Below are 14,232 nucleotides of genomic sequence, written 5' to 3'. Positions count from 1 at the left end.
TAATTTACAAACCTGACTTTTCCCAGCGCCCCGTAAACCATGTTATGAGGTAAGTGACTGTATGTTACCCAACCTACATTCACAAAGGCTGCTATTAGCACTTAATTTCTGGCCATCCCTAATAAACCCTTCTCCCTCCTTTGCCCATCTCTTGATTTTGAAAGAATCTCAGTGCCCACTGGCCTCTTGGTACCCTGCAAACAGGGAGGTTAATTCTGAACCCTTTGGGGGCTTCAGTTTAATTTGCAAAGGCAGCATCTAGAGAACAGCTGGTCATCTCTTCTCCTGCTTCTGTTGGCAAACTTCTGCAGTTTGTTCAAGTCCCGTTGAATCAAATTGTTGGCTTGGGTTTGGAATGAATCAGGCAACATTGGGTTTTTGGGTGACCCTGTGACCCCCATATTAAGTGACATTTGCTCCCTTTGTGGGGTGCTGCAAAATGCTGTGTTTTCTGTACAAAACATTTGGCAAACTTTAGTGCAGGTTGGAGTGAATCAGACTAAATTTGATTTTGGGGTGTTAACTACAAACCTCAGTTCCAAACTCGCAAGGAACTAAGCTTTCTCTGCGTCTCTCTAATAGCTAGGTAAGTGGGCAGGGGAAATTGTTGGAACAAATGCTTTTCATCATGAACTCCTGAATCTTGACCTTGTTCTCAGCTGTGATTTAATGTTGCTACTGTTGGAAAAGAGCAAACACATTTCCTTCTTCTGAGCTTCTAGTTCATGCATTGGAAACGTGAAACCACACAAGGGCACTGCTTGTCTATCAACCTAGCCAGCACTTGTTTAAAGCCACTATGTCAGTGATAACTCTGCCTATCAAACCTGAAAGATTTTGTTTTATGTCCTCTCCAGACAATATGTCTGCTCTTTCTCTCTTTTGTTCCTTCTCATCCTGTACATAGTTCCTGTCAAGTCTCTGAGCTCCAGAAACTGTAAGTTATCATTCCAATCAATTTCACCCAAGCTGCAAGCTCTATTTATTTCCTTGTTGGAGCGCATGGACAAGATTGTACTCCTTCAAAGCTTGGCCCATTAGATATAAGACTAGTAGATTCTTCTTAGGTTCTTATAAAACAAAGAGTATGACATGTTGTCTTCATTAAATGGAAAGTGAACCCCTCTGAAACAATTGTTTGTTTATTCATTTATTTGCAGTTCAACATCACCGAACCCCTCTCCCACTCTGTCCCCCTTATTTGCCATTCAGGAGATCAACCAGAATCCTAAGCTTTTACCCAATGTCACTCTGGGCTACAGCATCTATGAGGCCGCTTTTGATGTCACAACAGCGGCTGGTGCCATGCTAGACAGCATTCCAAGCTACAGCTGTGGAGGACAAAATAATGTGTTAGCTGTTTTTGAAGAAACAGCTACTGAAATCTCTAGCCATATTTCAAGAATGTTGAGCATCTACAAAATGCCCCAGGTAGGACTTTGTTTCCTTCCTCATATCTATATCTCCACCAGTGTTGAGAAACACCTTCACCCCTCCAGAGGTTTCTGAACTACCAAGCCATCCATTGCTGGCCATTCGCCATGCTTGTGGGGACTGATGGGAGTTGTAGTTCAACAACAACCTAAGGGCCAAATTTTCCACATCCCTACTCTCCAGGGAACATAAAACAGAAGTACCCAAAAAAGAGAGACCATAGAAAGAAAGTGGGAACTGATTTGGAAAGCCCTGGGTCTCTTTCTCTCACCCTCGCCAGACTGGCGTAGGAAGAATTAGTATCATATTTCAACATAGTCCCTCGCTCCCCAGGAGTTCTTCTTTCTCAGGCAGACCTGTGGCTGTCTAGAAGCTAATTTAAGGTTAAGGGGCCTGCACTCCTGCAGACTGTGCCACTACCTAGCTTCTACTTCTGCCCCTCATTCTTTGAAGTGGCCCATTGTGATTCTTAGAAGAGGTTGGAATTCCATGACCCCTGCATGCCCCAGATGCCCTATTCTGCCTAAATATTCATTAGAGCCACTTCCTTCTCTGTGAGCTCCAGGTTTTCCACCGGAGGCATGAAATGCTTCCAAGAAGCAACTGGTTAGTCACTGTGAAAACAGGATGCTGGATTAGATGTCACATGATCATTGGCCTGATCATGTGACAGGGCCTTTCTTTTTTATTCCTGAAAACAAGACACAAATCCTTTTCTTTCTAGATCAGTCTGGGCTCTACTGCTTATGATCTTAAGGGGGAAAAACAGTTTCCATTTATCTTCTGGATGGTCCCAAAACAAGAAACCCAGTACATGGGGATTGTCAAGTTGCTGCTCCACTTCGGGTGGACATGGGTCGGTCTCTTTGTTCCAGACAATGACAATGGAGAAAGGTTCCTGAGTGCTTTCATGCCTCTGCTGATCCGCAGTGGAATCTGTGTTGCTTTCTTGGAAAAAATGCCTTTTTTCATTATGGAGATGTCATCCTTAGATTGTAGACCATCTGTCCTGAGACAAGTCAAGGTGTTCATTTACTATGGAGACTCTGAAAATAGGATTTATACAATCACATTCTTACAACGCATTCATGAAGTGAGGAAATCTCAGGGGTTAGTTTGGATCACAACAGATGTTATTGACATTGATGTGATGTTGTTTGGTGATGTGGCTTCCTTCCAGCCTTCCCAAGGTTCTTTGTCCTTGGTAATGAATACCAAAAAAAGGACAGAACAGGGTTACTATACTCGACTTTCATCTGAAGCTGCAACTGCAGCTGCACAGTTTTGGTCAAGAGCGTTCAATTGTTCATGTTCAAAAGTGCAGTCCGTGGAGGGTTGGACAAGGTGCACAGAAAAGGAACAACTGGAAACTTTGCCCCAGGAAGCGGTTGAGGGAATCTGGTCTCAAGATCGTTACAGCATTTACTACGGTATCCAACTTGTGGCTCAGGCTTTAAATGCTGCCTATTCATCAAGATCAAAGTGGAGGTTAATGGCGGGTGGAGGAGACAGATTGGAACATCAAAGGTTGAAGCCATGGCAGGTCTGTCCTCACCCCTTTTTGCCATCTGTTTCCCATCATTGGAATTTGTTGCGGAGTCTATATCTTTTGTAGTTTATCACATTGTGATTGTATGCCCTGTCTTTAACTGAACACCCCGAGAATTTTTTGTTTTTGTTCATCTTTTTTGCGGCTCTACAATAGTTTGAAACTAATTAATAAACAAAAGCATTGGGAAATATTCATTCACAAAATAGGGCATGATAAATTGCTAAGGAGTGTTCTGTCACATTGATTATTTAATATATTTATTTCGTAAGATGTATATATCGCTTGACTGCTCAAAAAACCTCAAAACAGTTTACAAAAATGTTAAAACAATAAAATTCTAATAAAGAAATTTAAAACCCTAATTTGAACCCTATTTCTGAAACATATACAAAGTTGAAATCACAATAGAATAGATTATAGCTAATTAAAAAGCATGTAACCTTTCTAGAGTTCCAAAGTGCTTTCCTGGCCATGTCCTTAATATATGTTTATTTGACTCTTATCCCAAGAAGATTTAAAACCTGATAAAGGACCTGTTATAATGACCTCGAAAGTCACCAAATAAAACAGATACGAGGTCTCTGCCTCTATCTCCCTGATTTAGGATCGATCGCTCAAAAGTGGTAAGCAGTGTGGAACCTTTCTCAATTATCAAAGGAAAACAAGATTACATCCCACAAAATATCCAACTTCATGAATGGATTTGATAAATCAAATGCCCAGGAAACATCTTGCAATTGTTATGCAATTATATAGTGTACTGTCATCTGCAATGGAGTTTGCACCCAAGCCTGTAGTTCCCACACGCAACCCTCGTATCATGTTTTCTAAATGCAGCTGTTTTCTCTGCCGTTCTAGCTTCATGCTTTCTTAAAAGAAATCCAGCTTTCCAATTCATCCGTAGGAGGGATGTATTTTGATAAGAATGGGGAGCTGACTGCCAACTTTGATATCATGAACTGGGTCGTATTTCCCAATAGATCTCACAGCAGAATGAAAGTTGGGAGCATCGAGGATCAGGCATCCTTCGATGTAAAGTTCACCATTAATTCAGAAGCCATTGTGTGGCCTGGGAACTTCAGCAAGGTCATTGCATTTATTGATTGATTGATTGCATTAATATTGTGTCAGGACTCTGGGGGAATGACTTCACAGTTGTAAGTGAGTAGCAGCTTCAAGAAGACACAGGGAGGACTCAGGCGCAGTGGATTAATTAGTAAAAGTTTACTGAGGCAGAAATAAGCTTGACAGTTCAGTATCAGATCACTGGAAGGGTACTCTCTTAATAATCCAGTTGCAGTAAAATACAACAGTAAAAAACTTAAAACGAACAACATACTCTGAGAAAATCAACTCAGAATGAGTGAAGAAACATCAGCGAGAGGGAAAGTAAGAATAACATTCAACCCCATCTCATTTATAGGCAGGCTGGGGGAATTTGGCCTGGAAACCCAACGAGCTCATTCCAGCTGCATGTGTTTCCATGGAAACCTGATACACTAGAAGATTCTGGAACACTTCTGTTAGATTCTATAAGCTTCTACGGCTTCTGTACTTCAGAAATGCCATTATACCTGACACATCCCACCTTTATGGAGCTCAAAACGCTATGTATGGTTTGCTGCCTCTTATTTTTATCCCCACAACAACCCTGTGAACGCTCCAAGGTCACTCAGGAAGCTTCATGGCTGAGTGGGAAATTGAACCTTGGTCACCCAGGTTCTTGTCCATCCCTTTAATCACTCCACCACACTGGCTGCAGTTCCCTTGTGGTGACATCTGCTAAGTTCGGATATTTTGCCAGTAGCTGCCCATATCAGATTAACCCTAAGATGGCCCTTCCCAGGGCCCTTCACTGCTGTTTTCCTTGCCCTCTGTTTTGCATAGCAATTCAGTTGCAGAGGGGCAAAGAGAGGAGAGGCTGTCTTTTCCTTGTTCATCCACTCAGAGGGAGAGATAAAAATGCATCAATGGACCCAAAGTTGACAGGGGTGCCGTAGCTGCCATGTGGGCTTTAACAGCTGCCCAATAACGCCAACTACTTATAAAAACACAAAAATACATATCATAGTAACAAACAGGAGCAATAAACCCCAAACACATTTTAAAAGGCAATAGAGAGTTTAATTAGTTAACCTTTTACCTTAAACAATGTACAGTGGTACCTCGGGTTAAGTACTCATTTCGTTCCGGAGGTCCGTTCTTAACCTGAAACTGTTCTTAACCTGAAGCACCACTTTAGCTAATGGGTGGTTCTTAACCTGAAGCACCACTTTAGCTGCTGCCGTGCCTCCGGAGCCCAATTTCTGTTCTTATCCTGAAGCAAAGTTCTTAACCTGAAGCACTATTTCTGGGTTAGCGGAGTGTGTAACCTGAAGCGTATGTAACCTGAAGCGTATGTAACCCGAGGTACCACTGTATAATAAATCCCATTTTGCTTTTTAAATATGAAACTTTGCATCAAAAACAAAATGTCTCCACAGTCCAAACAAAATTTGGAAGGGTCTCATTCCCATTTTAAGCTTCCTCAAATCTCATATGCAGTTAGAAAGGCCATAGTTTGTTGAATCCTTTCTGTTTAACAATATTTGTATTCAGCAATTACAAATGAAACTTTATGTCAGAAAGAAGAGGGATTTTCCACAGTTCTACAAAATTTAAGAGGGTCTGGTTCCCATTTTACAGCTTTCTAATCTGGCCTCAGTATTTTAAAAATGATTTTTATTTGAGCTTTGTTTTTAGTCAGGGCCTTCAGATGATGTCTGTAATTTATGCTGGTCTCCTTTTGGTGCTCTTTTTCCATGTTTTTAGGTTGTGCCTTGTTCAAGATGCACCGAAAGCTGTTGCCCTGGATACTCCAGAGTAGCTAAAGAAGGGGAGGCCGTTTGCTGCTATGATTGTGTTCCTTGTGCAGAAGGGACCATCTCCGTTCAGGAAGGTGGGTGACACTAGAGGAAAGGGAGAGGCTTGCTTAATCAGGCCAAAGGCCCATCTAGTCTAACACCCTTTCACAATGTTGAACCACGAAAAGTCCACGAGCAAGACCTTAGCACAACAGCCGTCAGTAGAAGGGGACAAACATTGAAGCCTACAGAAGTTGGGCACCACCCCACTCTCTGCCAAACGGTAGCAAGTTTCTAGGGGGTTCCTGGGGCTCGCCCAGGGTTTGTGCTCCTTTTGGGAAATGAATACTCAGGGGAGACTGACATAGCATTAAGAAATATGATTTATTCACATAGTTACACCTTCAGTCTGCATGGAGGAAGTCCAGATCTTAGCACATGTTCAAGAGGTACTTGTTTCCCATAGCAGTGCAGCACTTGAGCGCAAGAAATCTCTCCCAACCCTTCTTCAGCCAGTCTAGCCAAAATGGGTCCCTTCTTCTTCTCTGCCTTATTCTTCCCAGCACACCTTGGTAAAGACTCTCTTTTCCTGACACCTCAAATGCACACCCCATCACCATGGCAACCTCTGTCTTCCCAGGTCCAAGAATTCCTCGCAGATGGGCCTTCAAAAGCTTTTATCATGTTAGTACCTCTATCCCAGATAAGGTCCTGGCTTGGAAGGAAGCTTAGGCTGTATTTTTCCACTGGCTTACATACTTCAGTACACCAAATAATCAAAATCCTATCATTTATTAATCTCTTATTATTGTTTCCCAATGTATTAGAAAACAGACAGTTATGGATGTAAGAATTTTGTTAGTGATACTGAAGTCCTTCTTCTTCCGTGCAGATGCAAAGCATTGCAGCAAATGCCCAGAAGAACAGCATGCAAATCAAGCAAGAGACAAATGTGTCCCCAAGATTATAACATTTCTCACTTATGAAGAACCCTTGGGGATTGTCCTGGTGTCCTTTGCTCTCTTCTTGTCCTTAACCACTGGTGTTCTCCTAGGAATCTTCATTAAATACATGGAAACTCCCATAGTCAAAGCTAACAATCGAGACTTATCCTATATCCTCCTTATCTCCCTCCTGCTTTGCTTTTTGTCCTCTTTCCTGTTCATCAGCCGGCCAAGCAAAGTGACCTGCCTTCTCCGACAAACAACCTTTAGCATCATCTTCTCAGTTGCCGTCTCTTCTGTTTTGGCAAAAACCATCACTGTGGTGCTGGCCTTCTTGGCCACAAAGCCAGGGAACAGGGTGAGGAAATGGCTGGGGAAGAGTCTGGCCAACTCCATTGTCCTTTCCTGTTCCAGTATGCAGGTTGTCATCTGCACCATCTGGCTAGGAATCTTTCCACCATTCCCAGACTCTGACATGCAGTCCCAAGCTAGAAAGATCATCCTTCTATGCAATGAAGGATCTGTTGCCATGTTCTACACTGTCCTTGGCTACATGGGCTTCCTGGCGGCTATCTGCTTAACGGTGGCTTTCCTAGCCAGGAAGCTGCCTGGAGCCTTCAATGAAGCCAAGCTGATCACCTTCAGCATGCTGGTCTTCTGCAGTGTTTGGGTGTCCTTTGTGCCCACCTACCTGAGCACAAAAGGGAAGTACATGGTAGCTGTGCAGGTCTTCTCTACGTTGGCCTCCAGTGCTGGGCTCCTGGGCTGCATCTTCCTTCCCAAGTGCTACATTATCATACTCAGGCCTGATCTGAACACAAAGGCACATCTATCTACAAAAAGTGACAGTGGTGTCTGATTTTTAGCTTCTTTGAAGATTCTTAACTTCACATAAAATATGTTGTTAAGGTGTAGTCTACCCTGGTTTGTGTCAGGACAATTGGAAACACAATTATATTATGAGTTGTCCTGCTTCTGCTTGCTACGGTATTGGATAATGTTGGAAAATTACAGACTTATTGGATCTGGAAGGACATGATAATAGATTTGGGTGGCATGCTTAATTATGGTATTACAAAGTTAAAGTAAATAAAGGATTCCAGAACCACATTATAAGAAAGTTGATCTACGAGGTATGGGATAGATACAAAAAATTAGTTGAAAGGAAAACCCCTTGTTGGCTCTCACCCTTAGAAGCTGTTTCTGTTAAAAAATTAAATATGAAAGAGATATGGGCCACCTATAGGGATTTGTTAATGGAGACAGAAAACCAGTTAAAATAGAAAAAAAATGAGGAGGTGAAAGAATTGGTGGCAGATTGGTTAGAATACTACCAGATAAGTGATATGTTTAAGATAGATAAAAGAAAAGGTTTTGACACAAGATCAAAGTCTGAGGTAGAGGTGCTAGATAATAATGCGAAAATATTATTAAAAATGTTCAAGCTATTGTTGCAATGGCATACAATGGATGAAGAAGTAAAATCTGTAATGATCCAATGAACAAAAGATTTTGGGTATAATATCCAAATGAAAGCCTGGGAAAAATTGTGAAAAGAGGACATAAAATTTACTGCATGCTGCTCATTGATTTTTTTTTTTTTTTAATGATGTATCGTTGGTATCTAACACCAGTTAAAATTGCAAAGATGTATAAAACCTGCTCAAAAGTGCACTGGAAGTGTAAAGAAAGCAAAGGTACATTTTATCATATATGGTGGGTGTGTAGTAAGGTAAAGACTTTCTGGGAAATGTCATATAATGAATTAAAGAAAATATGTAAAAATACATTTGTTAAAAAGCCAGAAGCCTTTCTGTTAGGTATAATTAGTGAGGAGATACCTAGAGAAGATAAACATTTATGTATACAACAACAGCAGCAAGAACTTTATTAGCCCAGAACTGGAAACAATAAACAATACCATCGAAGAAAGATTGGCAGATGAAACTGATGCACTATGCAGAGATGGCAAAGTTAACGGAAAGATCTGAAACCAAGAAGATCAAATAGTCGAAAAAGACTGGAAAATTTTTGTGGGATTTAAAGGACCACTGTAAGCACTTAAAAGCACTGATAGGAATGAAAAAAAGCTAGTTATGTTGGAAAATCAGTTTATGTGCATTAAGAAGGAAGGAAAAATAGTTGGCCAATTTAGAAAGATGGAATTGGTGTTCGTTTTAAATTAAGAACCCATGGAGGGAGGGAGGGAAATTGACAAGTTCTAAGGAACTGGGTTGGATTATGTATGAAATGTAAAAATATGTTAAATCTGAAAAAACAATAAAAATAATATATATATAAAAAGAAGGAAACACTATTAAGTCATAGAATCATAGATGACCTAAGAGTGTTTGTAATTGTCTTGCCGCAAACATCTCCATCATCTGCACTTCCCAAACAACCGGTTTTAGCAACGAGGTCGTAGAAATAATAAACCTATGAGTTCAGGTTGGAAATTTTCAGAAGTGGTCAAATCACATCTTTCTTTTTTATATTATTTTTTTAAATTAGTTTCCTGAATTTTAACAAATCAGTCCAAATTATTTAAATTTAAAACACTTTGCCTGCTAATGTTATTAATTCTTTGCAATTGTCCTTCAAATAAGAAGACTTGCAATGTTTATGATTGATACCTTTTTATATTTATTTAAAATGTAAAAAATTGAAATGGATGAAATGTAAGGAGGAAGAGATACAAATGTGGTGAAATAGATAGGAATTATGGTAACCACAAGGTGGGAGTGAGGGAAGTCAACCAGCTCATATGAGCAAAAACTTAATGTAATATAGATGTGTTTATATATAATGAAATGGAAACTTAATAAAATATTATTTTTAAAAAATTAATACACTTTTTTAAAAATAAAAAAGGTTTCCCGCTCCTTTCACAAACATATGTTGATTGCTTTCTGATGCTGTCACATTCATTCTTCTTCTTTAATCACCTCCTTATTCTTCTGTTAGTCTTAATCCATTTTTGTAGCTAGCCTTCTTGTTTTCTTACAAACAGCAGCATTTTTATTTTCCAAACACATTGAATAGCCATTTTGCATGTTGAGCCTTTCCAGCAGTCTGTTCGCAGACCTAGAGTGGAGAGAGATTAATTGCCATCTTTCTCAGTCCATGCCATTCCTATGGAAACATCCCTTCTGTTGTCCAAGGACGTGCTGAGTTATAAATAACTTCCGAGGAGATGCCTGCTCTGCCATTAAAATTCTGGGGGTTATTTTCCGCAGCTCGCAATTAAAGATCAGAATCACATTTATAAACTCCTGGCAAGTGTAATTAAGAGTCCTTGGCAAATTGATTCTCTTCTCCACTTCTTTCTTCATACAGCTCAAAGAAAATTAATATAAGATCCATTCAACTTCAGTCAAGAGGCGAGGGTATAAAAAACATTGTAAACCCCTTTATTGAGTATAAATCATTGGCTTCTCTCTCTTCCTCTATAACAGATAACATCTAAACATCTAAACATGATTCTTTCATTTTGCGGTGAAGGTCAAAAGAGAAAAAGACCTTTTAGGAGCTTTAGGGGACCTTTCAGAACAAATATTGCCTTGCCTCCCCTTCCATTCTGGCTATTATAAGTCTCTTCGCGCTAGTTGAAAATCATTAAAATACCTTCATGGCTCAAGCCAAGTCCATTCAGCAGCTGATTAGTTGCAGCCCTTTATCATATGCCATTTCAAGAGCGCCCCATAATTTATGCCAATATTCCAAATTGTACCTAAAAGAATGCATCTCTAGACCCAATTTTGTTTCACAAACTTCTTTTTGGAAGTAAAGCTTTTCTTGTTTGATCAAGAAACATATTATGAGAAAGGTCTTGAAATAGATAAAGAAAGAATTATAATTTCTGAAGAAGAGAGAAGTCTATAATGTTTTGACAGAGGCCCTTAAAACGAAAAAACTATCCGTTTTAGATAGGGATGGGGGAGTCTACTTCACCTATAAAGGCAAAAAGCAGAGATTTGTGGAACCAATGAGGGCACATGGCTTTGTAAGAAGATACAAAAAAGACTTTAGTGAAGTTTTGGGATCTAGGCAGGAAGAAGTGGAAGAGGGAGTGGTGAAGGAAGAAGAGGGCAGACAGTAAAGGGGGGAGTAGAAGGGTAAATAAGATATAATTGAAAATGGATCTTAGAATTCTTTCATGGAATGTAAATGTACTAAACAATAAAACGAAAAGGAATAAAGTAGCACATATTTTGATAGGACAGAAATTAGACATTTGCTTGCAGGAGACACATATAAAAGGCAACATAGAAAATCATTAATAAAAATCTGGGGCAAGAATTCATCTCTTCGGATTAAAAAAAGAGGGGTAGTGATGTATGTCAGTCCCAAATTAGTCCCCAAATTTTTATTTAAAGATGAAGAAGGTAGAATAGTGGTGACCAAAATGAGTCTAGAGGAGGAACAAATAATTTTACTAGGAATTTATGCCCCTAATGAAAGAAAAGCAGACTTCTTTAAAACATTGGAAGAGAAACTGTTTGGCATATGTGATAATAGTGATAGGGAATCTCAATGGACTGGTTTCCCTGGATGTAGATAGAACTATAAGGAAATTAGAGAATGGGAAACTTACAGGGAATTGCTATATTTTACAGAGGGAGAACCGAAACTGAAACCAATAGAAATGTAAGGAGCCACGTTACAGATTGATAACAATATCATCAATTACACAAAAAGTTTAAAATTGACAGGGGAAATGATTTTTTTCTGACCAAAGCTCACGATTTGAAAAAGAACTTTTATAAAAATAAAATGTACAATTTGTTATTAAAGTGGGAAACAAAAGACGAGCTTGTTAAAGCTTCTATGGTAAAGGTAAAGGACTCCTGGACAGTTAAGTCCAGTCAAAGGCAACTCTGGCGTTGTGGCGCTCATCTCGCTTTCAGGCCAAGGGAGCCGGCATTTGTCCACATATATCTTTCCGGGTCATGTGGCCAACATAACTAAACCTCTTCTGGTGCAATGGAACACTGTGACAGAAACCAGAGTGCACAGAAAGATGGTTTACCTTCCTGCCACAGCAGTACCTATTTATACTTGCACTGGCGCACTTTTGAACTGCTAGGTTGGCAGGAGCTGGGACAGAGCAACGGGAGCTCACTCCATCACCAGGATTCGAACCACTGACCTTCTGATCTGCAAGCCCAAGAGGCTCAGTGGTTAGACCACAGCACCACCCGCTTCTATGACACAAGGGGCAATAGATATAGGACATAATATAGATCTGAATCTCTGTGAAAAACTTTGGAAGAGTGATTTGAAGTTCACAGCATTTAATTCTTTGAAGGAGAACTATATTAAAATGATCTACAGATGGTATTTAACTCTGAGTAGACTTGCCAAAATGTCTGAATCAAATAAGTGCTGGAGATGCAGTGAGGCTGAGAGTACGTTTTATCATATGTGGTGGACTTGTAAAAGGATAAAAGAATATTGAGAAATAATTTATAAGCGGTGGAAGGCTGTGCCGAGCAAGAAAGGGACGTCACTTCCAGCCGCGGCAGCATCACCCTGAAGTCGAGAAGGGGGTCCTTGATGCTGCAGCGACAGCATACAAACTTAACTAGCAAATAAACAAAGAACTTAAAGGCTCCTGGCTTTTGTTTCAGGGCCCCTACTTGTGATCGTCCAGAGGCTTCGATGGAGCCAGAAACAGAACAGAGCCACATAACCTGCCCAGCCCAGAGACTGGAAAGAAAAGAGCAAACCACTCGGGTCTCGCCAAGCTCCCGTCCCCTCGTCCTAAGGCAGAAATATCTGGCGGCGGCGGAGAGAGGGAGGAAAAGAAGGCATAGCAGTTAAAAGGTCAAAGCTGGCAGCAGAGCAAAACAAGGGAGATCGCAAGAAGGCTGTGCCGAGCAGACAAGGGATGCCACTGCTGCTCCCCTGCGCTGGGTCCCTCTGCCGCTGCTGTAGCCGCCGCCGCCGCCGCCGCTGCTGTGCTGAACGAGGGAAGGCCATACCGACAAAGCGGAAGTGCACCCCCGAACGGAGTACGTTCACAGTCCAAAAAATATATGCAAACCGGAACACGCATTTCCAGGTTTGAAGTGTTCATAATCCAAAAACTGTGTTAACTAGGTTGCTCATAATCCGCGGCACCACTGTATATCTCACATATATATTTTAAACAACAGGTTTTTACAATAATCCTGCCAATGTCTTGATCTGTGTACAGTTTGTATCAGATCTAGGACTCCTCTAGTGCAGCTACCTTCTTTCACAGCAGCCAGGCAGATGTCCCAGGGTCTTGGATGATGGCCTAGGACACCAAGATTGAAGTTCCACTTGGTACAAACTTCTAGCTTTATTGTTGGGAGGGGGAAAAACTTTTTGCTATCCATATAATCCATACAGGAGTTTATAAACATCAATCATGTCCTGCCTTGCTCGTCTTTATCAATAATAACTGTTCTATAATTTCCTGAAGTTGACGTCCCCTCAGGTTTAACAGGGCCCAGAATGACAGCCCCACCTGTGAGTTCTAACTAACATGTTTTGCTCTCGCTCTGCAGCTGCCCGTTGAGTCATACACAGATGCCAGGGAGGTGGACCTTCTTAACCTTATAATTATCAAAATCATGGTGATTTATTTATCTAGTCCAGAGATTTGCCCAGCGATGGTCTTTGAGTCCAAAAATAACATAAACATCATAATCATAGTCAGGATGAGCTAACATATTGTCATAAACCAGCTGTACAAAAAGAAGTGTGTTATAAATATCTGAAGCATGGACTGAGAGATTTGGGGCAGGCAGGGATCCTTTCTGTGGGAGTTTTCCTTTTTGTACCTTTGCTTGAAGCTACTGTATGAGTCCAGCTGCGCTCCTAATGTCACTGCTGTCAGAAGAGTGTGTGGCTCTTGCAGGCGAAGCCAGGATGGTATTAGTGCTGCTGCTATTTCTGCTGCTTATTCCCCATGGAGTCAGTGCGATGCTGAAAGCAAAATGTCCATTAAATATGGAAGAGGATCACGATCCATTGAATTATTTCAGGCCAGGTGACCACCTTATTGGTGGAGTCATAAATCAAGGACGTGTTCATATTTACCGACCTGACTTTTCCCAGGGCCCCATAAACCATGTTATGAGGTAAGTGATTTATGTTACCCACCTTGCATTCGCAATCACTGCTATTTGCCAGACAGCAACTGATTTCTGGCAATCCCTGATAAACCCTCCTTTGCCCATCTATTGACTTAAAAAGAAGGTTTGGGGATTTAAATTCACACTGACCCCTTTGTATTTTGCAAACAGGGAGGTTAATTCTGAACCTCCTTTGGGGGCTTCAGTTTTTGGATTTACAAACCTCAGTTTGATGTATCAATTACTCAGTTTGTGGGTTGATTCCAAATGCAGGATTTTCACTGCAAACTTTTGCAAACTGACTGCAAAATTTAGCACCGGTTTCGAGGGAATCCCAGATTTTAGGGTTCATA

At 40.7% G+C, this 14,232-nt stretch overlaps 2 protein-coding genes across 4 annotated transcripts in view; both read left to right on the top strand.

The window, feature by feature from the left end:
• LOC307208681 (vomeronasal type-2 receptor 26-like) overlaps positions 1-14,232 on the top strand; it is a 34,728-nt gene that overhangs the window by 6,708 nt on the left and 13,788 nt on the right. Inside the window, exon 2 of the mRNA XM_079963541.1 lies at positions 1,213-1,431. Within this exon, the coding sequence (XP_079819667.1) occupies positions 1,213-1,431 (219 nt within the window). The remainder of the gene's footprint in view (positions 1-1,212; positions 1,432-14,232) is intronic.
• On the top strand, positions 3,969-8,333 carry LOC307208874 (vomeronasal type-2 receptor 26-like). Of its 3 annotated transcripts, none has more exons than XM_079963894.1 (3): positions 3,969-4,018; positions 5,798-5,928; positions 6,722-8,333. In XM_079963894.1, the coding sequence occupies exons 2-3, from the start codon at positions 5,880-5,882 to the stop codon at positions 7,630-7,632; spliced, it is 960 nt and encodes a 319-aa protein (XP_079820020.1). In that variant the 5' UTR covers positions 3,969-4,018; positions 5,798-5,879; the 3' UTR covers positions 7,633-8,333. The 3 variants fall into 3 exon arrangements, with proteins under 3 accessions (XP_079820020.1, XP_079820019.1, XP_079820018.1); XM_079963893.1 differs by having other exon boundaries at positions 3,982-4,072; XM_079963892.1 differs by lacking the exon at positions 3,969-4,018 and adding an exon at positions 4,571-4,602 and having other exon boundaries at positions 5,798-5,924.

This window comes from Podarcis cretensis (genome assembly GCF_951804945.1).
Source record: "Podarcis cretensis genome assembly, chromosome: 2".
Taxonomy (NCBI): Eukaryota; Metazoa; Chordata; class Lepidosauria; order Squamata; family Lacertidae; genus Podarcis; species Podarcis cretensis.
This window is presented reverse-complemented; position numbering and strand designations above follow the sequence as displayed.